Consider the following 24,742-nt stretch of genomic DNA (forward strand, 5'->3'; position numbering starts at 1 on the left):
GGCACCTTGAGATCCTTGGAGGAGAGGCGGAATATAAACAAATAATTGAAAGAATAGATCTCCCCTTTGCAATAATATAAAAGATACTGATAAGACTTTTGGTCATTACCTCCATTCATTAATAAAAGACGTGTAAGTATCAGCTCCTCCAGTGATTTCAGTTCCGTCCACATCATGGTAATCGTTCTCCACAATGCCATCAAATGTTCCACAGAGGCCCAGCGTGTGTTTATAATCCAAACTGGGGGCCCTGAGAGTTAGACTCATTCCCCATTCACTCACGTCGGCTCGAATAAAAGCTCCGGAAGAAAACGAGATCTAAAAACAAATGGCATCACACCGAGCGAACAGGAAGACCTTTTCAGACTGTGGTTTCAATTTATTGACCATTTTGGAGATGAAACAAATTACTGCTTTGCCCTATCTCATCTGACTCCTTTTTTCTGTCTTTTAAGTACAGTAAGCCCACAACTTACGCAAGGAATACATTACAGGGATGACGCCTAAAGCCAAAATTGTGTATAGTCAAACACATTGGGCTCGACAGTGGGTGGAATTGCCAGTGTCTTTTTCATTTTCCCCATTCTAAATTTTCTATTTTGCCAAGTGCATAAAGCTGATTGCACACAAGTTAAATGCCCTTACTGCACAGCACTGCGTTTTCAAAGGAAACGAACCCTGTGCAACAACTCCACTTGCAACTGACTGCTATATTCAAGGGACGGAGGCCCTCAGGACAACCAACCACAAATCTGTAAATGGTAGGGAGAATTGTCACTTTGACATGGATACGTAGAAAAGGTTGGCTTATCAACACAAAAACCTCTGTGATGGTTCTCGTTCATCCCTGGACCACTCCCAAATCCATGTCAACCTCAGGTCACCAGATCATGTGAGAGAGGCAGAGGACTGTGACCCAGATTCTACAGATAATATGACCTACAGGACAATGGGGTCAAGAGCTTGTACCACTCTCTTCCTCTGGCGTGGTCACAAGGAGATCAGAATCTTTTGCTCCTGCTTTCAATTAACAATTGTTTAGGATTTGGACATACGATTAATCTTAACTATGGCTTATTGAAAAAAAACCTGCTTTATCAATCACAGTTTGAAGTTGGCTTCTTTCAGTAATCATAAAAGGTAAAAGTAAAGGACCCCTGACAGTTAAGTCCAGTCGCAAACGACTCTGGGGTTGCGGCGCTCATCTCGCTTTATTGGCCGAGGGAGCCGACGTTTGTCTGCAGACAGTTTTTCCGGATCATGCGGCCAGCATGACTAAGCCGCTTCTGGCGAAACCAGAGCAGTGCAAGGAAATGTCGTTTGCCTTCCTGCCAGAGCGGTACCTATTTATCTACTTGCACTTTGACGTGCTTTCGAACTGCTAGGTTGGCAGGAGCTGGGACTAAACAACAGGAGCTCACCCCATCATGGGGATTCGAACCGCTGACCTTCCGATCGGCAAGCCCAAGGCTCAGTGGTTTACACCACAGCGCCACCCGCATCCCTTTCCGTAATCATAGTTAAGACTAATTGCAGTTCATCAAGGTTTAGACATAATAATTGTAGCTAAGGCTTCTAATTGCCTTGTGGCCACACTGGAGTAGCAGAAAGAAGGAATGCACAAGTCCAAGACGAAGCCATGTTTGTTTAGATAATCATAAATATGGCTTATCATTAATGTCCAAACACAGCCCATGTATGTTTATTGGATTTTTAAATTTAAAAATCCCTAATGCTAAACTGTGGTTGGTTAAGAGTAGGTAACAAAAGCTCCTAGTTTCCTCATGGCTAAGTTGGAGGAGAAGGGCTGGGCAATGCAGAAGCCCAAGGCTCAGCCAATCTTCTTTATGCAACGATAAACCATGGTTTATCATTCATGTCTGAAAGTAGCTTATACAGTGGTGCCTCGCAAGACAAAATTAATTCGTTCTGCGAGTTTTTTCGTCTTGCGAGTTTTTTCGTCTTGCGAAGCACGGTTTCAATTTTTTCAAAAAAATCTTCAAAAACCTCAAAAAAGGCTACCACACCGCGTGCCATGAGTTGCTCCCCGAAGTCAAGTCGCAACTGCACCTCTTCAAGCAATGCACCCTGTATTACTGTAACGGTTTTAAGAAAAAGGAAACAAACTTGCAAGACGTTTCCGTCTTGCAAAGCAAGCCCATAGGGAAATTCGTCTCGTGAAGCAGCTCGAAAAACTCTTTCGTCTTGCGAGTTTTTCGTCTTGAGAGGCATTCGTCTTGCGAGGTACCACTGTATATGTGCATTGATTAAAAAGGAAACAGAAAACTCCTCCTGAATCAAGTTGCTTTACAACAGATATAAAATGGATCAACACACCGTGACTTTTCTTCCTGAATATGATTCAGTGATCCTGACGCCGCTGTCTGCCGAAGCTCTGCTCTTCACAGATAAGTGCGGCTGCGAATCACGTAGCTGACCACTGCACATGTCAAATGCTATTATATCAGCCCCTTCTTGGGCAACAAAACCACAGTTACATGATGCTGGGTAGTAGAGGCTCCCACAGTCCCACTGGCGCACGTGGACTTCAAAATCACGGGAAATACTTCTGTATAGCACAAATGTTCCCGTTTTAAAGTTGTCGTACATCCTAGAAGAAAGGAGAGCATGCAAAATTATTTGTTTTTCAAAATTATCATCACTTTTACGAGTTGCTATTTTAATGCAGTGCCGATTCATCCAATGTTGTCATTTTTTAATTTAACTTTTTTTTTGGGGGGGGGGGGAGCTGTTCTAACAGTTTTTTTTTATAACTCAACCCTATGCATGTTTACTCATAGGTATGTTCTGCCTTGTTTTAAAGGGCCTTGCTCTATGAACAGGATTGCGCACTTCCTCACTGAAATACTAAAGTCAAATTATACCTAGCATTCCATTGCGTGTAGTTTAACCCAGATTTCTTTTTATTTACAAAATATAGCTGGACTACAAATAAAAGCCGAAGGCCAACATTGGGTGGCAGTGATGATTTCTTAATCATTTTCCTTTTTGCATTTCCCACTAAAAATTGCCGCCCCCCCCAAAAAAAACAATTTTTGCCCTGCCAAGGAAAATATGATGCCTGCATCATTTTACTTGAAGGGTAAAAAGTTATTGAGGTTAAGGAGTTTTTAGGGTGGAAACTGAATGAGGGGAAAGCGTTATGAACACCTACTTTTGTTTACAGCCCCCATAGCTGCATTTTTGAAGAAAAAGAAACTATCAGGGACAAACTGTATGTGACTGAGGATCGGGTTTAACTTGACCTCCATCAGAGGATGTTTCTGGAACTTTCTTTTTCCTTTCAAGGCTGAAGAAATATTATTGGGGTGGGGGTTCTCCCCAGGGAGCTGAAACTGCTATAGGAGAGCCATTTTTACTCATGACGTGCAGACTTATTATCTCTGCTCACACCCATGGTGTAGGGTGAAGCCAATTCCCCCAGAAGAATTCCTGTACAAAAAACACTTTGGATTTGGCTTGGAATGTTGGATTTTGGACTCAGAGATGGTAATGTTTCTTTGAGCAATGTGTGCTTTGCTTCGACAGCTCCATGCTACTCAAGCAGCTTCCACAATTGTAAGTAGCACGATTATTATCCAGACATGGCAAGCACCAGATCTCCTGCCCTCTAATGCAGCATTTCCCAACCTTGGGCCTCCAGCTGTTTTTGGACTACAACTCCCATAATCCTCAGCTAGCAAGACCAGTGGTCAGGGATGATGGGAATTGTAGTTTGAAAACAGCTGGAGGCCCAAGGTTGGGAAACACTGCTCTAATGGAACCTTACCTTACTCAGGTAATAGCTGCACTGAACTTCCTACTGCTCAGGAAAAGAAAGTAAGTTATTTATTTGTTTGTTTGAAAGAGAACCGAAAGAGTATGCCTCAGCCTTCACCAACCTTGTGGCATTCAGATCATTCAGACGACTGCTGTTATCCCCAGCCAGCACTGTATGGCCTGGGGCTGATGGGAATTGTAGTCCGAAACACCTGGATGACACTAGGTTGGTGAAAGCTATATTCCACAATATTATTTAATCACTCCCTCCCCATTCCTTGGTGTGTTGATGTTCCTCCAACTCCCTAAATAATACCTTTTTATTTTTAAAGGGAAGGTTTTGTGATGACATGAGAATGGCATGATGGACAGTTTTTTCCAATACCATTCAGGCAGGCCACACTTACCTATGTGAATTTCAGGTAGTTGCTAGGAGACTGGGCTGAATAAAAAAATCTCACTGCCTCTTTGCCTAGTCAACGCTCACATAATATGGGTTTTTATAAGCACACGATCATTCCTGGCTACGCATTGTGGGTGCGGAGCATTCAATGTAACCACCATTACTCATCTCTAGGGACATATTCTGTAGAACTGCTGAGAAGATATGATCATCCCTAGCTGTGTTTCATTGTGACAGAACAGATTTCCTTCATAAATATAGCAACCGGCATCACTGAGTTGAAGCAAGTCACTAAAGCCATGGTTCTTTCTCCCCAGCATTTTGATGGGGTGGGAGAAGGTTTTGATTAACAAGCAACAGATAAAAAATATTAATGTATTCATCTTGTGATTAAAAAAAATCCTCTCCTGAAAAGAAAAAGGGGAAAGAGTAAGTTTGTAAATTACCTGCCATCAAATGTAATGATATGTGGGTCAGTAAAAGAGTAGCAATAGGCAGAGGGCAGATCTTTCACAGTAACCTTTAAAAGAAGTGAAGACATTAAGGTAAATCAGCTGATCAGGAATCCTTCAAATATATTGACGTGCTGATTACGGAACTTGACTTACAAGTAAATAACACAGCAATGCTTCAATTCTAAGCCTCACTAATTTCAAAGAGACTTACTTGTATCAGGTAAGTGTGCAGAGCAGGCGATGGGGAATCTGTGCCGTTCACAGATGTTGTTGAACTACAACTCCCATCAGCGCCGGCCTCACTGGCCAAAGGCCCAGGATGTTGAGAGTTCTAGGCCAGCAATATTTGGTCACTGGTTTCCCCCATACATGGTGTATAGAGCGGCTGCTAAGGGGGTCTACCTCACACATACAAAGGAATATGCTAGTCATCACTGGCTTTTCATTACGTTTTAGCAAACAATAATATTTTTAACTAAATTTATCCATCAATTAGAGGCTTCTGATGAGGTGGCAAAATGGTTTTAAAATAGCTTTTTAATCAATTAAGATGTCCAAGTGCTGTTTTTATTTCATGTTTTATATATACATGTAAGCCACCTTGGGAGAGCCCTGCCCTGAAAGAATTTCACAAAACAAAACAAAACAAAATGACATGCTGTGCGAATTAGAAATGCCATTATAAATGATGCTCATAAGTCATTGTTAAAAACGTGCAAAAAAAGAGAAAACCTAGCCAGTTTACATCAGCTAACTTCCAAGTGATTTCTTTTTCTTTTATCAAGACTGAACGGAATGGGTTTCCACCTGAATACTTTCCACCATGTAGCCATTCCACAGGAAGTTGTCGCTAACAATAGGTTCTGCCGCAATTCTGGTTATTCTTTCTCCATTTCGGGTGAAATCTGTCACCGCGGTGTAATGGATGCTGGCGTGGCCACACGTCCCATTGTGGCAGGGATGCTGAAGAAGCTCCACAGAGCAAAAAGAAAGAGCCACGTTTAAGCTCTGCGGACCTTTACCTGTTCCAAAGCAGACAGCCATTAGCAAGATTTCTCTTTAAGATGCAACAGAGTTCTGTTTTTAGCATTAGTGATTTGTTAAAATCAAAGCAGTTTTGGGGGGAAGTGGCAGGATATAACTGTCAGGTTGCAAATAAACAGAGAGGCAACTAGTTTAACCTCTTGCAGGATCTTGTATACATTACTCACTTCTATCTCATCGCCCTCTCTTAGCTCCAAAATTTACTTATGTTATCATGTGCACACAAGCATGAAGCAGGGGTGGGAAAATGTGTTATTGGGGTGTCAGGCTGTGTGCCGAGACCCTTCTCACCCCTGGATACAGCAATGTCAGGGAATGGTCTGAATAGGATTGGGAAGTGTATCCTCAGCCAAATCAGCTTCTGTCTGAAGAGGAGGAGAAGGAGAACGATTCACATCTCTTCTACCGTGCAGTTTCAGTAGGAGAGAGAGGAGAATGCTGCACAGCCTCCGCAGGAGTTACCTAGCTACAAGATAGTTGAAGAAGAGGGGGAAGGGAGGGAACAGCCAGCAGAGACCTCCCTAGAGAGACTGGATGACCCCCTCTCTCCTCGGGCTCATAGGTCTCTCCATATTAGAGAACAAAGGATGCAGAGGGGTGAAACTTCCCGTTGCCGCCCAGGATGTTGCTGGAGATGGAAGGGAAAGGCTCAGAGTAGCCAACAACCTCTCTTTGTGGGGAGATATGGATTATTGCTTTGCAACCAGATGACTGAATAAAAAGGACTATAGAATACAAACTGCTTGTGATTCATGCCTATGAAGTTACCAGGGAAGGAGAGGACTCTCCATGCCTGACAAGCGAGTATTAAAATATAAGTCAGCCTAGCTTCCTGATGAGGTGATCACCTTGGTAATGGACCATTAAGGGAGACAAAGGAAAGGGGCTCTGTGTGAGACAACAAATGGGCAGGGTCCCCTCCTTCAACTCTTGGGGTGTTAATACTGTGAGCCCCTCCATCAGGTTGTACATATGTGTGAACAAACCATATATCATAAAGACACCACAGTCTCCACCGTGCCTCATTCCCAAAGGAGACATGAACCCTGGGTAAGCATCTGAAAGCCCTGAATCTCACACTGCTTGGAGATTGGGGTGGGGCGCAACATTATCACAACACAGCCAGTGCCAGACACCAATACATCTTATTGCCTTAGGTCAAGAATGAAGAATGGAGAACCTTTGGTTCTTAAGATGCCATTGGCGTTCCCATCAGTCCCGGTCACTATGGGTCAATGGTGAGAAAAGGTAGGAATCAAAAATTCAGAACAGACAAAAGGAATTACTATCAAAGAAAGGCCATAGCTCAGTAAGAGCATTTGCCTTGCATGAAGCTGGTTCCAGGTTCAAACTGCAGCATCTCCAGGTAGGGCATGGAACATCTCCTGTCTAGAACCCTAGAGGGCCATGCTTATTGTCAGTATAGACCATTATAAGCTAGATAGATCAATGGCTGACTCAGTATACGGCAGCTTTCTGTATTCTATGTAGCCCAGTTTCCACACCTGTGACTAAGAAAAAGAACATGATGAACCCTCCTGCAACCACACTGGTTTAATCTTAGTTTAACGCGGGCATTGGCATGGTGTTTTCCACTGTGCCAAAAGGCAGCAAGCTAAGCTAGAGTTCTGAACTGCAACACAGTGCTGGCTCCTCACACAAAGGCTGCCATGCAACCAGCATGCATCACCTGAGCAGGGCAATGCATGAACATGTCAAAATGAGGATAAAAAGTACATATTCAAGGCACAAGCCAATTAAAAAAAAATTGAAGAAGAAATTACCTTCCTCTATTGTTCTTAATTTTAATGAGATTTTGCAGTCATTTTCCAGCTGACTAGCTTGAGGACAAGGAATGGGAATTTTGCTTTCTATCGTCAGTCTGTATTCCTTTCCATCTTCTGATATTATAAATGCCTCAGGATGTAGCTGAATATAAGAAAAGGAACATGCTATGAACACAAGGTATCCGTGTGGAATTATCTCACAGTAAATGTTCAGAACAATGCTGAAAAGAATTTAAAGCGAAAACTGGTTTTTACAGCTGTAGAAAATAACAGAAAGGCAATCAATAAGATAACATCCAACTGTAAACCTTGCTGTGATGATGGCAATTAAAAAAAAAAATTCCCTTCGACTTAATTTCAGTAATCTTGCAAAATAGATTTCTTCCCCCCCCCATGCAAAAGGAATACAAAAGTAGTTTGCTTTTATAAGGAAACTCCACAGAGTGTGCCTAAACACAGGCTGATTTAAACAAACAAACAAAATGATTGCATGCCAACTCGTTAGTAGAAATAATTTAAATGGTTTGACGAAGACCAATTTAGCTTGCACTTAGTTCTCACTATGTCAAGTCTCAGAAAGCTTACGCGTTGCATATTTAAAGCACACGACTTCCCCCAGAGAATCCTGCGGACTGTAGTTTACTCCTTGCATAACTACATATCCCAGCAACCATGGCAAGCTACAGTTTCCATGACTCTTTGAGGGACATCAGGTACTTTAAATGTATGGTGTGTACGCAGCCTTTTCACAGTGATTTAAATGGGACCTAGGTGTAATTAACTCAGGCTGGAATCCTATATACAATGGGGTTTACTTCTTAACAGGATAAGCTTGAACTGCATGCCTGGGTCCAACTCAGGAAAAAAAATGCATGCATTTGGAGTGCCATTTATTACCTTTACATGCTATCACACCACTAATTTTATTGCCAACAGAGAAAAATTCTTGCACTAGCAAATATTACAATATTGTTCTTCTGAATATTTGCACCACTGCAGTGAAGACAAATATGACTTACAGCACAATCCTATACAGCAGGGGTGAGGAACCTGAGGCCCTCCAGATGTTGCTGGATTCTCCCATCAACCCTAGTATGGCCAATGACAGGGATAATGGGAGTAGCAGTCTAGTAACTTGTGGAGGGCCATCTACACATACTGTATATCTACTCTGAAGTGAGCCTCACTGAGTTCAATGGGGCTTACATCCAAGTACAACGTGGAAGTGTGGGTCCTGTGGCCCTCCAGACGTTGTAGGAATTCCAACTTCCAGCCAACATGGATGATGGGAGTTGTAGTCCAACTTCATCTGGGTGTATGGCTTTTCTACCTCTGGGGTACAGGGTCATAACTACACAATGCACTGTTTTCTTTTCAGCGTACCTTAATTCCTGCAAAAAATTCCATGCTCTCGATGAGTGAACTCTGCATTTCTGGTTTCTCTAAGAAAAAGGTGGAACTGCTGCAGTAAATCTATGTAAAGGACAAGAGAAGGGACAACACTATATTAAAGCAAGAATGATAAAGAGCCTTGTGGCACCTTGAAGACTAACTTAGCTTTCAGGGGTTAGAGTCCACTTCATCAGAGGCATGAAGTGTCGTCCTCTGTTGCAGAAATATATACAAAATCAAGAGAGGTAGGCAGGCAGAAGCAGTGAGATCAGAAGGCAAGGAAATGCAAGGAGTACAGACAATGCAGAAGATCACAGAATGGTTAAAAAGCAATTCCTGAGAATTGGTGCTTCGCTATTTCTGTGTTGTTGCTTTTAACACTCTTATGTATCTCAATTGGATCTCCTTCAGTTGTATGCCACTGGGGTCATTCCATATATCAAGTGATCACACTTTTTAACCTCATGTCATCCAATTATCTTAATATTTTGTACACTCACTGAATGATCAAAATTAAGTTTAAATCTTAAATTTTAATTTTTAATCTCATCCCATTTTTTAGTTAGGAGGGTTCAAAAAAAAAAGATGGCAATTTTGGCCTTGCCAGACTACACAAAAACCTTTAAAGCTCAGCCCAGGATTGAGATACATCAAAACTAAAAACACCAATCTCTTCAGAACTTTGATCATTTAACAAGTGTACAAAATATTAAGAAAACTGGATGACATGAAGTAAAAAAGTTGGATCACTTGACATGGAATGACCCATCTTGAGAGTGTTAGGTCCTTAAAAATGGGATATACTGGTAACTACTTTATTTTTTTATTTTTTAAAAAAATCCTGTTCCTTTGCCAATTTTGATTCTAGCACTGCCTATTTTGCCTCTAGCCACACCCACCACTGGCATGCGGCCCCCAGGAGCCTGGCCAAAAGGGAACATGGCCCTCAGACTGAAGTCTTCACCACCCCTGCTGTAAGCTTTATGGGCAGATGGAGATTTAAACCTGGATCTCCCTGATCAAAGTCTAGCCACCATGCAACGCTGTCTCTTAGGTTGTAGGCATTCCCAGTGTCCCCTAACAGAGGGAACAGCAAGATGCTCTAGGTCAGTTTTCAGTTCATTTTTTAAAATTTGTATACTGCCTTTCCATATTACTATACAGTTTTTATGGAACTGCACTGAGATAAATGTTATTTGTTTGCTCCGTACCTGGTAAAAATGTGCTTGCTTGTGGCAATTATGAGGGGGTAAATTTAACAAAACCAAGTGTTTAGACAGATGCAGATATAACCGTCTCCATCCCAACCCTAAAATCTCATCCGGTGAGCTTGCTGGATTCTTAGAATAACAGATACACAAACCACAACCTGGGAGTTAAGGGTGCTGTTTCTAAGGGAATCACAAATAAGGAGTTTTGGAACTCAGCATTTATCATTTGGTGCGACTCCTTGCTTAACATGGATTAACTTTATGGACTTGTAATTAGAAGAGCACTGAGGAGCATTACCTTTTTGCAGAAACATAAAACAGTAATACAGAACTTAAACATACCCTGTCTCCTAGCCGGAGGTTTACCCCATCCAGTTCTAAGAGTGAGAATGCCTGGACTGTTGTCTCTTGCTTCAGTTCTTCTTTGATGCTTTCAGGAGACAGTCTGGACCAAGCCACAAGAAAGCCCACAGAGGTGTTTGTGGTAGGAACATCAAAGGAACACCTTAAGAAAATGCTTCCTTCAAGTAAGACCGCCACTATTTCAGGTGTGCTTGGAGGGGGTGGTAAAGGAAGTGGCAACTGTGAAGTAGGTAATTTCTCTAACAACAAAAACAAGTGGAGAGGTGGGTTAATGCCATTTAAGAAATGTAAAGCAGAGAGAAGACTTCCGGAAACAAGCAGCAAGCAACATACCGTATTTTTTGCACCATAACACTCACTTTTTTCCTCCTAAAAAGTAAGGGGAAATGTCTGTGCGTGTTATGGAGGGAATGCCTACGGGTGGCATGCCTACGGATTTTCCTCCTCTAAAAACTACGTGCGTGTTATGGTCGGGTGCGTGTTATAGAGCGAAAAATACGGTAATGTGATTTCCTGCTAACTATTTTAAACAAGAACATAACAGGAGCCCTCCTGGATCCAACCAAAGGCCTATCTAGTCCAGCATCCTCTTCTCACAATGGCCAACATTTAAATTTAGTCTTGATGTAATCAGAGTCAAACAGGTATAGTGGTATAGCATAGCATGTGGTGTGAGAGTGCGTGGGGAAAGGGCGGCTATTGGGAACAGAAAAATCAACACACAATTAATACACAATATCCATTGAACCTATGAGCAGATCATGCAAATTATGAAAACCAAACCATTTATTGATTATGTTTATTACTTTGAGCTATAAAGAGTTAGAAATTAATGCTGGTATGAAGTCACAAAATGGCCGCTGTAGGGTGGACACAAATAACTTCAAACATGGGGAAAGAAAGAAATGGACAGATAATACTCCATAGATTCCTTATTACTTTTTAGCTGTTGTATTTCATTTCCCCAACCCCCACCCCAAACTGGTCAACAACAGGCATTTTCCAGTGTCTTTTAGACAGAAAGACTTTATCATTGCCCAAACTTGAGGGTGGTTACAGGACAGGGAAAGAAAAGCCAAGTATGTCAATGGGAGTCACCTCATGTGGGAGACATCACAGGCAACCACCCTTCTGGTGTCTCCCACTCTGGGCCAGTGGGCCACCATTGGGAGCTAATGGCTGCACCCACAAGGAAGCGGCAGATAGTTGGTGGAAGGACCCGAAGTGAGAGGCAAGGAGGTGAAGATCTTGAGAGGCTGCAAGAAGAGACAAAAGCTGCCAGGTGACTGCTCAGCAGGTCTGCCATTTTCTGTGGGTGGCCAGGACTGAGAGCTACCTTTGAGAGAAGAGTCTCAATTTGTGTACTGTATTTGTATTTTAGATACCACGTTGCTGATTTCCCCCTCTTTTTCTGCAGTCCTGAGAATTTGTATTGTATTCTGTATTCCTGAATGTAATTACATTTGTATAATTGTTCTGATTTTAATGTTGCACAGATATCCTGTTATGATATTTGCGTTGTAAACCGTCCTGTGGTCTTCTGACAAAGGGTGGTATGTATAAACAAAACAAATAAATGTTAAATAAAATCAAAGTTAAGACAGAAAATACACAGAATCCCTGGGTCAAAATAATATATTGACAAAATATGTACAAAACAACTTACCACTGCATGTGGTTTCTCTCTCCCCAGTCTGGCAGGCCTGCAGTTCAGCACCTGAAGCAACTAGAGATATATTCCTTACATATAATTGCATCAGGTGACTGTTCAACAGGAACTCTTAGCATTTTTGCCTTGTATTTTATTAAAGATAAATTAGAAAATTAATGGCTTAGATTTTTGAGCCTAGATTAACAGACCCTCCAAGTGTCCCTATTTTCCAGGGACGTCCCTGATTGAGAGAAGCCGCCCTGGTTTCTGATTTGATCCTGGAATGTCCCCCTTTTCCTTAGGATGCTTCTATTTTCATTGGAGAAATGTTGGAGGTTATGGTGTTATCCAACCCCCTAAGCCATCTGAAGGCAATCCTGTATAGGTAAGTCTTTTTAATGTTTAATGTTTTATTATGTGTGTGTGTGTGTATATAATATATATATATATATATATATATATATATATATATATATATAGGAAGCTGCCCAGAGTGGCTGTGGCAACCCAGTAAGATGTGTGGGGTGTAAACAGTAAAATTATCATTATGGAATGGGACATCCCTATTTTCATAGGAGAAATGTTGGAGGATATGGATTGACAGCTGTGGCAAATTCCAGTGGTGGCCATGCCAGTTTCTCACAGCAAAAATAAGGGTCCTGTGACATCCTTCTTTCAAAGCAGGTGATGAAAGCTAGCACCTGGTATCAAAAGCTCTCCTTCAGATGCCACAATACTTTTTTGGCTTTTGCTCCAGCAAATAAGCATTTGGATCAGGGATTGGGGGACTGTGGCCCTCCAGTTGTTTGTTGCACTACAATTCCCATCATCCCTTGCAGTTTGACATGCTGGCTGAGGGTAATGGGAGCCGGAGGGTGTACATATGCCCTCAGAGGCCTTCCTTTGTGCCCACAGGATTCTGTCCCCTCTGACCCTCCCTCAGCTGAAAGAAGCCTTCTTTAACCCTCTGTTTTTGCAGTGTGGGGTCGATGCAGGGGAGGCTACAACTGGGGTGGGTAGAGTCTTGCTGTATGTGGAACCACAACAGTTGCTCTGGTTTTCAAATGTGCCCATAGGCCCCAGAAGGGTGGGCAAACCCTTCTATACCTACTCCTGTTTGAAAGTTACACCTCTGGGAAGCTCTGGCCTGGTTTATTTCTTCTACAAATATTAAACACCACCCAGGACTGAGTTATAGAGTGGGAAGATTGTTCACCCGCAGTCAGTAAGTCCCTAGTATTGTTAAATGTTGACATCTAAGTTCACCCTGAGAATGCTTATAATTAAAAGTTCAGTTTTTATTATAAACTATTGAAGCTGAGTGAACTGTTTAAAAAACTTTTCAGCATGCTGCAATTTCACTAAACAGCACTAAGCTTTTTTAAAACCAAATGTATTTCGCTTTTTTTAAAGACAGCTCATTACTTTCAGTTTAAGAAAACAAGTTGGCTTTTAGTTTAATGTAGCAATGAAAACGTTTTCAATATTTAAATTGTTCTCTGCCATAAAAACAAATGGTGTATTATACTATACACATTTCGCATTTTCAGTAAATAAGTTGCATAGGATGATGAAGAGTGTTTATGCCTTTCACTATCGGCTTTTCGCTGGCATAATAAAGAAATCCATTAAATTATGATAATTTCTTTTGGCACATAAAAGTAATAAAGAAAACATTATTATGGTGGCCTACTCAGGGTAAGTAACAGTTCCTCTTCCTGATAATAAAAAGTTTATTTCATGTCTTTTAATTAAAACACTAGACAGTACGAATTTAAAACCCTCTTTTACTGCAAGTAAAGTGACTTTTACTAAGAGATCCTTTTTTTGTTCCAAGGCCAATTTTCAGATGCAAATGGAATTTTGCTCCAACTACTCATCAAGTTTTTGAAAAATAACGCAACTTAGCATGTCAATTGCTCATTTATTCTTTAATGGGAGGGTGTTCCAGGGGCCAGGAGAAGCATCAAATCTCCTTCTATTAAGAAGAGAAAGGGAGAATCACGAGCAGAAGATTCAATATGAGATGCCTCCTTCCTGCCACTGTGAAAACCTCCATAGCCCTTGCCCTACCGGAAAGGTGTGCAGATTAGTGGATTGGAGGTGGGTTAGTGGAAGTTTGGATCCAAAGTATCTATATACTACCCAGTCCCTCCACACACCTCCAAACCACAGAAGCTGGCATAGTGAACCTCCCTTTCACAGTTTCCAATGGGAGGGAAATCATTAACTACAAAATAACAACAACAAGAAGAACACCTGGAAATGGAGACAGAGGTGCCCGTGCCTTGCTTTGCCATTACTTCTGTACTGCTGGGGAGAGGTTGGCAGGATTTTGGAAACTGCAGTATATCTGCCTTTGATTCTCCCTTTCCTGCAGCTTTTAGGATCATCATCATCATTATCATCATCATAATTTATTATTCATACCCCACCCATCTGGCTGGGTTTCCCAAGCCACTCTGGATGGCTCCCAAGAGAATAATAATCATCATCATAATAATAAAAAAGCGAAAAAACATCCAACATTAAAAACTTCCCTAAAAAGGGCTGCCTTCAGATGTCTTCTAAAAGTCAGATAGTTGTTTATTTCCTTGACATCTGATGGGAGGGCATTCAACAGAGTGGGCGCCACTACCGAGAAGGCCCTCTGCCTGGTTCCCTGTGGCTTCACTTCTCGCAGTGAGGGAACTGCTAGAAGGCCCTTGGCGCTGGACCTCGGTGTCCGGGCTGAACAATGGGGGTGGAGACGCTCCTTCAGGTATACTGGGTCGAGGCCATTTAGGGCTTGCAATCTAACTCAACTAATTCTTGTAGATGGGGCTGCAGCCTTGTCTGAGCTTATGAGGAACATATGATTTATTATTAGAGACATTTTATGTAATAACTTATAAGAATAAAGCCCAATTCCTGTCAAGATTTTGGCTCGTGATAGGTGATCGCTGATTCTTCGGATCACTTTTGAGAGAGGACACATTGAGAGCAGCTTTCTAGAAAGGAAACATTTGAAAACAATATTCCCCAGCTGCAGGCTGGGGTGATGCAGTCTGCTCTATAACACTTCAGAATTCTTTCATGAGTAGACAAGGCCTAATATTATCTATAGATGTAAAAGGTAAAGGTAAAGGGACGCCTGACTGTTAGGTCCAGTTGCGGATGACTCTGGGGTTGCGGTGCTCATCTCGCTTTACTGGCCGAGAGAGCCAGCATACAGCTTCTGGGTCATGTGGCCAGCATGACTAAGCCACTTCTGGCCAACCAGAGCAGCGCACAGAAACGCCGTTTACCTTCCCGCCGGAGCGGTACCTATTTATCTACTTGCACTTTGACATGCTTTCGAACTGCTAGGTTGACAGGAGCAGGGACCGAGCAACGGGAGCTCACCCCGTCGTGGGGATTCAAACTGCCGACCTTCTGATCAGGAAGCTCTAGGCTCAGTGGTTTAACCCACAGCACCACCCGTGTCCCTTCTATAGATGTAGAAGGACTTATAAAAATGTAACAAGAGACCAAATGTTTTGAGACACATTTGGGAAAAGAAAACATATACATGTTTTGGGATGTAGCAGGCAGCATGTGCTTCCTCACCTTCTGCACAATATCCCATGCACCCCTGGGTGGGCTGGAGTAAGTATACAAAGAAATCTCCACAGTTCCTCACACTCACAGGAATTCGGAAAAGGCAGCAGTCCTCTGTGGTGCTGAAGAAAAACTGCCAAGTTGCACAGGCTGTTAAGTGTTTGATCTCACCAGGCTGAGGCAAGGACTCGGACTCTCTCAGAGACAACCAAACAGGGGCCTGTGTCCCACAGTGATTCATCTTTTAGCACCAAAACCAAAACAGAAGAAAACAGTTGATCAACAGAATGTTTCCAGCATCCAAGATAAGAAAACACACACACACACATAAGCCAAGCCAAAGAGGAGATTATGGCCACTTCACTCTTCCTTGGTTGTTTTGTTGGGCTGAACCAAGCCACAGTTTGGCTTAGCTTAGCAGACTGTCTGATCCTGGGCACATGGTTTAGCTCTCTTCGGAGTAACCATGAGCTGTAACCAAGATTTGCTCTATAGTTTACAGCTCATGGTTCAACAGGGAGACCAAGAAGCACATTCAGATGAAGAACTAAGTCAAACCATGGCTTAGCTCAGCACAGAACAGAAGCAAAACCAAAGAGCAAAGGGGTTGCAATCTCCTCTCTCAGAGCTTGATGCCGGTGCAAAATCATGGTTAGCATAACAAGCAAAACAGCCTTTTGAGAAATAAGGGACACCATGGGCAACCCGTTCCCAACCTGTTGAGCGCCATAAAGATAATGAGGTTGACAAAGCACTTGGCAGGCAACAAATACATGCTGGTGGGCAGCCTCAGACTACGCAACACTTAGACTATACAAACTGAGTAGGTCTATAGCAGCAGCTATCTCTTAATACAGGGTAGGGAACCTGTGGTGCTGCAGAGGCTGCTGAACCACAACCTCCTCATGCCTGACTGTTGGCCAAACTGGTTGGGGCTGATGGGAGCCCAACACTATCTAGAGAGCCACAGATATTCCAGCCTTACTTTAGTGATAAAGGAACATAGGGAGCTGCCTTTCACCATCCTGGTCAGATTATTGTGCCTCCACCTTGCACTATACAAGTTGATTTTGGTACAGATGATAGAGAGCTAGAGGATGTCTTTCATAAGTTGATCATCTGCATTCACTCAGTGTCAATAATGTGGGGAAAGTAAACTTGTTTTAGAACAAGAACAGAAACTTTTTGATGCTGCCTACTAAAATCTTGCCCACCTCAGACCAAACAATTCTCTATCACTACTCTAGAAGAAGAATATTCAGTGAAGTTTTAGGATGCAGCTGTGGACTTTGCAGCCTTGTGGTGGACCATAAAGCCAAGCATAACAGCTCAGATTTGCATGTATGGAAGATGAACAATATATATATTTTTAAAGGGGTCTGCCATATTATACAATTATAGGTTAAAAGGAGAGCATCCCTACCTCCACACACTTGGTTGGCATTTCAGCCTGCTTATCGAAAATCAGGAAGCGGTACCACCCTGATGGCAGTGAATGATCACATATTAAATCCTGGATGGCTGATTGCTGAAGCCGTGATGAATCAAAATCAACACTTCGGTATGGACTCTGAAGGATCTGATGACCGCCTGGATGACATTCCAGAGCTGTAGAAAAATTGGAGACATTAGCATTCTTATGCATTTATCTGCAGTGGGTGTCGCCAGTCATAAAATGGCTGCCATGGAGGATGTGCGAGTGGTTTAACACAAAATGGCTGCCTGGAGCACAGCATAACACTAAATTAGGTAGACAACCCCTCCCATCCTCCTTAAGCTTATGACAGAAACTTAGCTATGTCCTGATTATGGAGGTTACACACACTGATGCTGTCTAATAACAACAGGGAGCATTCCTAGCCAAGGTTGCCACACCACTGTAATTTCACAGAAATCGCTTAGAAGTACCTGCACATTTTGCCCCATAACTTCCTTTGTAGGAGGGTTGGAGACTTACCTTTTATCTAAAACAAAAGCTGAAGTCTAGGGTACCTGCCAGAAGTACCATTGGAAACCTGCTGGGGTGCCATGAGCACCAGGTTGGTGACCTCTGATTATATCTAATCTTGGTCTGGTTTGCAAAATATGGCAACCCAAACTATGGCTATACCAGGACAACTCTTGGGCACAACTTGTGGTTAGTGAGGAGAAGGCTTAACCATGAGCCTCAGTCTGGAATACAAACTAAGCCAAACTGTGTTATGCAAACCAGGCCACTATGTGCCGGAACAAAATGATGCCTTGCTTTTGCTACTAATATTTATATTAAATAAAGGTCTATTGAGCTCTATTTAGCAGGGAGCTAAGAGGTTCTGGAACATGAATCATTTAGCAAATCTGTCCCTTCTGTCTATCACAAAGAAGCTATGTTTGCAACTAAAGGAGTTTGAATATCTTTTTAAAAATGCAAAGCTTGTGAATCAGTTGAATTCTGATAATATTGTGTGATATTTGCCAGAGACTCTAATCAAGACAGGAATCAAATGTCTTTAAAGCAAGCGCCTAGTATATCATGGCTCATTTCACCACAGAGACAAAAAACAACCATCCTGAATTGAAGAACTTGAAATGCAGTATTAAACAAGAAGACAACTGCTTTAAGTAATCAATAGACAAGGAAGCACAAGATAACTTAATAAGACAGTCTCGGTTACCATGATAAGCTTAGGTCAAAACATATCAGCGATGCAATCTGTCTTCGGTTTGTATAATATAGCTAACTTATGCCAAGTTGTCAAACAACATTTATATAAATGTTTCCTACTAAAGCCCATAACATCATAAAAAAGCAACTCGGTTGTCACTTTGTGTAAAAAATCATTATCAGCACTAAAATCAGTTTATAATCAGTGCCAAGACAATCGATTAAAAATAATATTGAAGCCTTTCTCACTTGGATTCTCACATTTCACGCGCTATCCTAACCACAAAGGGTTCCCCATATGAACCACAGCAGAAGTATTATAGTCCTGTCTCTTAACTTCTGATCACCATCACTTTTCATTTGATTTCCATCCCTCTACTCCTCCCAAAGGAGCCCATTTCTGTATATATTCTGTTAATTCATCTAGAATCAGTACCCCGACTCTCTACATTTATACAGCAAATTAATAATAATGATGATGATGTTTGATCTCTCTTGAATGCAATGAGGAGTTAAAGAGGCTACATCATGGCTATTAGTTATGCAAAGAATTTCATTTATCTGGGGGGCTTCCCTTCCAATTATTAGCAATTATTGGTAGTAGTAATAAGGACAGCACTATTCTGTTATTGAAATTCCTGAGGCTGTGCGCACACCATATCTTTAAAGCACATTCAAACCACATTTTTGACTCCTAAAGAATCTTGGGAACAGTAGCTTGTTAACCCTGTAGGGAACTGTAGCTCCGTGAGGGATAAACTACAATTCACAGGCTTCTTTGGGAGTTAAAAAGCGTTAAAAAGGTACCAGAGCGCGCAAAGTGATGCTCAACAGGCACAGAAGAAAAACAAAACCACAAAACAACTTTTGCTGAGGTTTTTTTTTTGTTTTTTTTTAAGAATGATCCACTACAGAAGAGGGTATTCCATTTGCCAGCATTACACCCTTGAACGCGCCCCTTTCCGTGAGCCTAAAGATGCTCCAGAGGCTCCCCTTTTCTTTCTTCGTGCCCAGAGCCACCGCGCGCCCTTGCTCTCCTTTCTCCTTACCTTGCTGGCCGCGCGCTACCTCGAAGCACACTACCAGCGCTGCGCAAAGGGAGAGGACGTTCCCCGGCAGGCTTGGAGAGCGCATAGCTCTCTCCTTTCTCCCACTCTGGACAAGGCGCTTTCTCCCTTCAGCAAGCCAGCTTGGAGAGCGAGCCTGGCCCCGATCCGCTGGGCACCCTCCGCCGAGCGAGCTGGGAGCGAAGTTTGCGCGCTCTGGCTCTGCTGCAATCTTCTCGTTGCTGCTGCTGCAGTTTCCCAGGTCCCGGGACAGCCGCGCGCGCCCTCTCCCTGCAGGCCGCTCCGCCTGGAAGAAGGAGAAGGAAACAAACAAATGCAACAGCTGGAGCACCAAAGCTGGGAGGGGAGCAGCAACCCGAGTAGCTGCAACCGAGCCTGGTCGCTGACCCCATTCAGGTCGGCGGGGCTTTCAGTTTTGACTGCCAGAGTAGCAGCGCTGTCCTAGACGTGCCGCTTACTGCTAGGTAAGTGAGGTTGGGATCGCAGCCCGTCGACCGTAAACTGCGGGTCTCTCCGGCGTACACGGGATTGGCCATTCCTCCGCATTCTCACGTTTGGAATGCACGGAATGTTACCAGTGTGCGGCAGTGAAGCGTAAGAAGCAGAGGCCCAGCACTTGTTCTTTCACAGGCCTCTCCACTGGCAGGTCCTCCTTATTCAAGGTAGCTGTGGGATGATAGAGGCTTCTACAAAGGAGATGAAGAGAAGGTGGCAAAATAAAATAATCCCAGGGTAGGAAATAAATTACCAATCTCTTCATCAGAAATATTGGATGTGGACAACATGCAGAATTATGAAAAACCCAACAAATCAGAAGAGTCCAGTTTTTAGGATTTGGTTTAGTGGTTAGTCTTAATTCCAAACACCATGGAGCAGACACACAAACAAAAATTTTCTGGATTATGCCCATTGTACAGAAATCACTGCTGGCAGTAGTAACAGAATGTTAGACTAATTCTGCATACATTTAGCACATTGGGTCTTTCATAGAATCACAGTATCAAAGAGCTGGAAGGGTCCCCAAGGGTCATAAAATGCTCCACAGCTGTGCCGTGGTTTGTTTTGTAGGAAAATATAAGCAGCAGGTAGTTAGCCAGATCCTATGTGGATGATACTCAGTTTTGCTTCTTGTTTCTGTTAACTAATCCCAGGGAGTTTCCGGAAATCTTAACCAGGTGTCCAGAGGTGGCTTTTGGATGGATACAGGCAAATGAGCTAAACTTAATCCAGATAAGATGAAGGTCCTTGGGTGTGGGTTGGGAAATCAATGGCCACTTCCAAATAGTTCTAGATCAGGGGTCAGCAACCCAAGGCCCATGGGCCTGAAGTGGCCCACGGAGGTCATTTGACTGGCCCACGAGCCACCCCCGAACCAAATTGCCCACTCGTGCGCTGCACTAAATCGGCACAGCACGGCGTGGGGACCTGCTTCCATGACGCTGAAAATCGTGTCTGCACACGGGCCTGCGCATGATCCGGCCCATGGAGGGATCTCCGTGGGACTGATCCGGCCCAGGCAAGATAAACCTTGCCGACCCCTGTTCTAGTTGGTGCCGTTCTCCCAAGCTTGTACCTTGATCTCAGTGCAATTTCTGGATGTGCAGGTAACACACCAGCTGCAACCCTTTCTAGAATATGGACCTTGCCTCAATTTCTCATGCCCTGGTTACACCCAGAGCAGACTCCCAGTTGGTAAAAATGCAGCTGCCCAGCTGCTTGTTGGAGCCAGATGTTTGGAACATGATACACCTATAACTGCACCAGTTGCATTGCCTGCTTGTTTGTTTCTGGGCCCAAAACCAAATGCTGGTATTGATATGGAAAGCCCCAAATGGTTCCGGACCAGGTTATTTGAAAGACTACCTTCAAATAACCTGGGAATCACAAGTGGGGGAGAGTCTGTTGCACTCAAGTCCTGCTAGCGGACTTCTCATAGGCATCTGGTTGGTCACTGTGAGAATGGGATGCTGGACTCGGTTGGCTGTTGAGCTAATCCAGCACAGCTCTTATGTTCTGATGTAGGTTCCCCATGGGATGTAAAATCCTGGGAATCAGGGAGCCCACAAGAGTGAAAGGAGGCTCATTGCCTTAAGCAAGGAACTGTTGCCCTCCCTGGGATAACTCACTTGGTAGAGCATGATAGAGCATGAGACTCGTAATCTCAGGGTTGTGGGTTCAAGCCCCACATTGGGCAAAAGATTCCTGCATTGCAGGGGGGTGGAGTAGATGACCCTCGTGGAATCCTCCAGCTTTACAGTTCTAGGAGCTTGTGGGAGATGAATGGAGGGGGCAGAGTTAATGCACTTGTCCCTGTATCCTCCTGCTTATGTGTTAGTTTACATAGTAGCCAGAACACCTTAAGGGGGTTCTTGTGTATCCTTTTGTTTATCCTTCTAAGCTTGAAATCCTAAACACCCTTCACAGGGAGTAAGTCTTACTGAACTCAGAGGGACTTAATTCTTAAACACACAGGATTCTTCTGTAAATCTCCTTGGTTTACACATTGCTTTGATATTGAACTCTGCAGATGTATGCTGGTTTTGCAAGAGATTGCTTAAGATCCCACATTGCTATATGATTTTTGACGATACTCCAATGTCCCGCAGCAAATTTTTACTCTGCTTCAATCCTATTGACATTTCTTTTCCTTTCTATCCTCTCTTATCCTTATTTCCCACTCCAAATCGTTCCTTTTCTCCCTGCCTTTCTTGATAACTTTGATCATTTGCATCTGCATTGGGTACTCAACAAAACTGTTCTGAATCCCACTTTGCTGAATAGTAGGTGTGTATTTTTATTTTAAATCAAAGTTAGCAAAAGGTACTCCTTTAAAACAGAGGGCCAGACTTTGTTTAAAACCTGGAACCACTCTTTCTAAGAAATCTGACATGTTGATTTCAGGACCAGGCATCAGTGTGCAACATTAATCACTAGAAAGCAACATTGGGCCAACTTCCAAAGGTATAATCTGAACAGCAGGCTCCAGGGGAGCTGATTCATGCATATTAGTCTCCTGGACAATTTACGGTAATTATTCTGTCAATCCTGTCCTTGTTACCTTTTTTCGGCCAGGGTAATTTTCCCTTCACAGTCAACTGTCCCTCACGCTTTCTCTAAGGAGCTGTGCAAGCGACAGGCAATAAGCTGTCCAGTTTCTTGGCCATTTTGTAGATACTTGGTTATCATCATTGTAACATTTAAACATACTCCTGTTTTCTTTCCTTTCCTTTCCTTTCCTTTCCTTTCCTTTCCTTTCCTTTCCTTCCTTTCTTTTTTAATGATTTTGAAATCCAAACACCACTTAACACTCACATTGATAAAAGAAATAGCGAACTGGTAAATCTGTGCTGTGTTAGGGTCGTCGATTATGGTACTTTCAGGCTGCAGCAATGTATAATCTCCGCTAAAATTAAAAGGTAAAAGACCCCTGGATGGTTAAGTCCAGTCAAGGCGACTTTGGGGTGCAGCGCTCATCTCACTTTCAGGCCGAGGGAGCCAACTTTTTAGTAACAACAAAATTTATAGTTCTCTGTGTGTAGACATCTGTGGACGTACTTAATTAGTGGACAGGAGAGCTTATTAAAGGGAAAAGATGTTGTGAGAAATGACAAGATTTTGCTGGATTGCAGTAAAACAAATTTGCATTAGATTTTCACCATTTGGTAGCATTTCTTAAGGGACTGATGCACAGCAGGGGTTGTTCCTATTCTACAAAACAACGCATCTCACCATTTTGGTCTTCATCTTTTGTGAGTTGTCAGGCACTAAAACTATACTGCTGGTTTTGCTCTGTAAAAAGCTTACATTTTGTAGCCTAACCATTTGTTGCTATGATCACCCTGAAGGATTTCCCAGCTGTTAATCTAACTCTGCAAGGCCACCATTGGTGTAAGTTTGAGCCAAGGTTTATCTCAGTGGTAATTCTGAGAGAACTTCCATAAAAGTCTCACTATAAACTTCAAAGCCTATTAAAAAACAACTATCTGAGATGGCCAAAAGCAGTTGAGGCCAGTTAGTAAATGTTAAAAGAGGGTGGAGGTGTTTTAGGATCTTCTTTTAAAGACGTTATAATTTAGACTTCAAGTCTCACCTCATTTACCTAAGAGTAAGCCCCACTGAATTCAATAGGACTTATTTCTGAGTAGGCATCCTCTCTGAGAAGGGACCTTTCAGCCACTAATTCCTTGAAACTGAATTTTGCCATCACTATTCCCTTTTCCTGTTAAAGAAAATATGGATTCATCAATGGTTTTCTGATTTTATGGTTAGTTTTAATTGATTTTATCATTATTGTACCTTCTATAACCTCACTGTATAGCAGAACACACAATTTAGTTCTGTGGCAGCTTTTTCACTACCCTTGAAGAGAGTTCGTAAGTCCTAGCAGGAGTTATGCAGAAGGTGTAAAGTGTGCAGCATTTTTCTTTTAAAGAGCATGTGGCTTCTTGTAGAGGATGCTATTTAGAACAACGATAATGATGGCCTTCAGAGTATAATGAAACTACTGTGTTCTTCAGACCAAGACAAAGGCAGAATTTTGCTTCAGGGCTTTTCTTTCTTTGGTCATCTTATTCTGCCACAGAGAGAGGTTCGCTGAGTGGCAGCTTCTGATCCCAGAGGTAATGAAAAGCAAGTAAAGGGCTTTGCAGGTGGTGATCTGGTGATATGAAGTCAACAATAAGAAGCTAAGGAGAATCTAATTGCATCCGTGAAACTTTTCCTGTAATGAATGAAGAGTGCTCATCCTGCTTTGCCATTCTGATTTAGTTTGGCCTTGGCAAGAGACGGATTCATCCAGTTCATCCCACCTCTCTATAATTATCACAATTTTTAAATAAATTGAATCTTAATTAAATGCACCTCTCACCTGCTCAAAGGAACTACCGTAACTTCTCATATGCAAGTCAGTCCCTGCCCTGTGGGTCACCCTTCCTTCCATCCTTCCCTCCCTCCCTTAAACCTTTCCCAAGTTACTTCTGCTGCCCATCATTCTCATAGACTGCATGCAAATTTAAGGAGGGCCCAGGGCAAGTGCTGCAGACCCTCCAAGTGTCCCTATTTTCCAGGGACAGATTTACAGAAGCCACTCTGGTTTCTGATTTGATCCCAGAATGTCCCACTTTTCCTTAGGAGGTTCCTATTTTCACTGGAGAAATGTTGGAGGGTGTGGAGTTATGTGACGCTTGAGGCAAGGAGATAAGTAACGATGTAATCTTTAGAAGACATCTGAAGGCAGCCCTGTATAGGGCAGATTTTTATATGTTTAGTGTATATGTTAGTGTATATGTTTTTATATACAGTTGTACCTCGGGTTACATACGCTTCAGGTTACAGACTCCACTAACCCAAAAATAATACCTCTGGTT

The 24,742-nt window shown here is 42.7% G+C and overlaps 1 protein-coding gene across 1 annotated transcript in view; it reads right to left on the reverse strand.

Annotated features, from left to right (window-relative positions):
- Positions 1-19,810, reverse strand: part of VWDE (von Willebrand factor D and EGF domains) — a 46,303-nt gene extending 26,493 nt beyond the window's left edge. Inside the window, exons 1-11 of the mRNA XM_080974533.1 lie at positions 19,359-19,810; positions 17,089-17,273; positions 15,675-15,906; positions 12,102-12,161; positions 10,415-10,674; positions 8,853-8,942; positions 7,467-7,611; positions 5,446-5,660; positions 4,630-4,703; positions 2,338-2,611; positions 110-318 (exon numbers count right to left, since the gene is read on the reverse strand). Coding sequence (XP_080830659.1) covers positions 110-318; positions 2,338-2,611; positions 4,630-4,703; positions 5,446-5,660; positions 7,467-7,611; positions 8,853-8,942; positions 10,415-10,674; positions 12,102-12,161; positions 15,675-15,906; positions 17,089-17,273; positions 19,359-19,443 — 1,829 coding nt within the window. The 5' untranslated portion in view covers positions 19,444-19,810. The remainder of the gene's footprint in view (positions 1-109; positions 319-2,337; positions 2,612-4,629; positions 4,704-5,445; positions 5,661-7,466; positions 7,612-8,852; positions 8,943-10,414; positions 10,675-12,101; positions 12,162-15,674; positions 15,907-17,088; positions 17,274-19,358) is intronic.
- Between the last annotated feature and the right edge of the window lie 4,932 nt (positions 19,811-24,742).

Source organism: Podarcis pityusensis (genome assembly GCF_964106645.2).
Source record: "Podarcis pityusensis genome assembly, chromosome: 12".
Taxonomy (NCBI): domain Eukaryota; kingdom Metazoa; phylum Chordata; class Lepidosauria; order Squamata; family Lacertidae; genus Podarcis; species Podarcis pityusensis.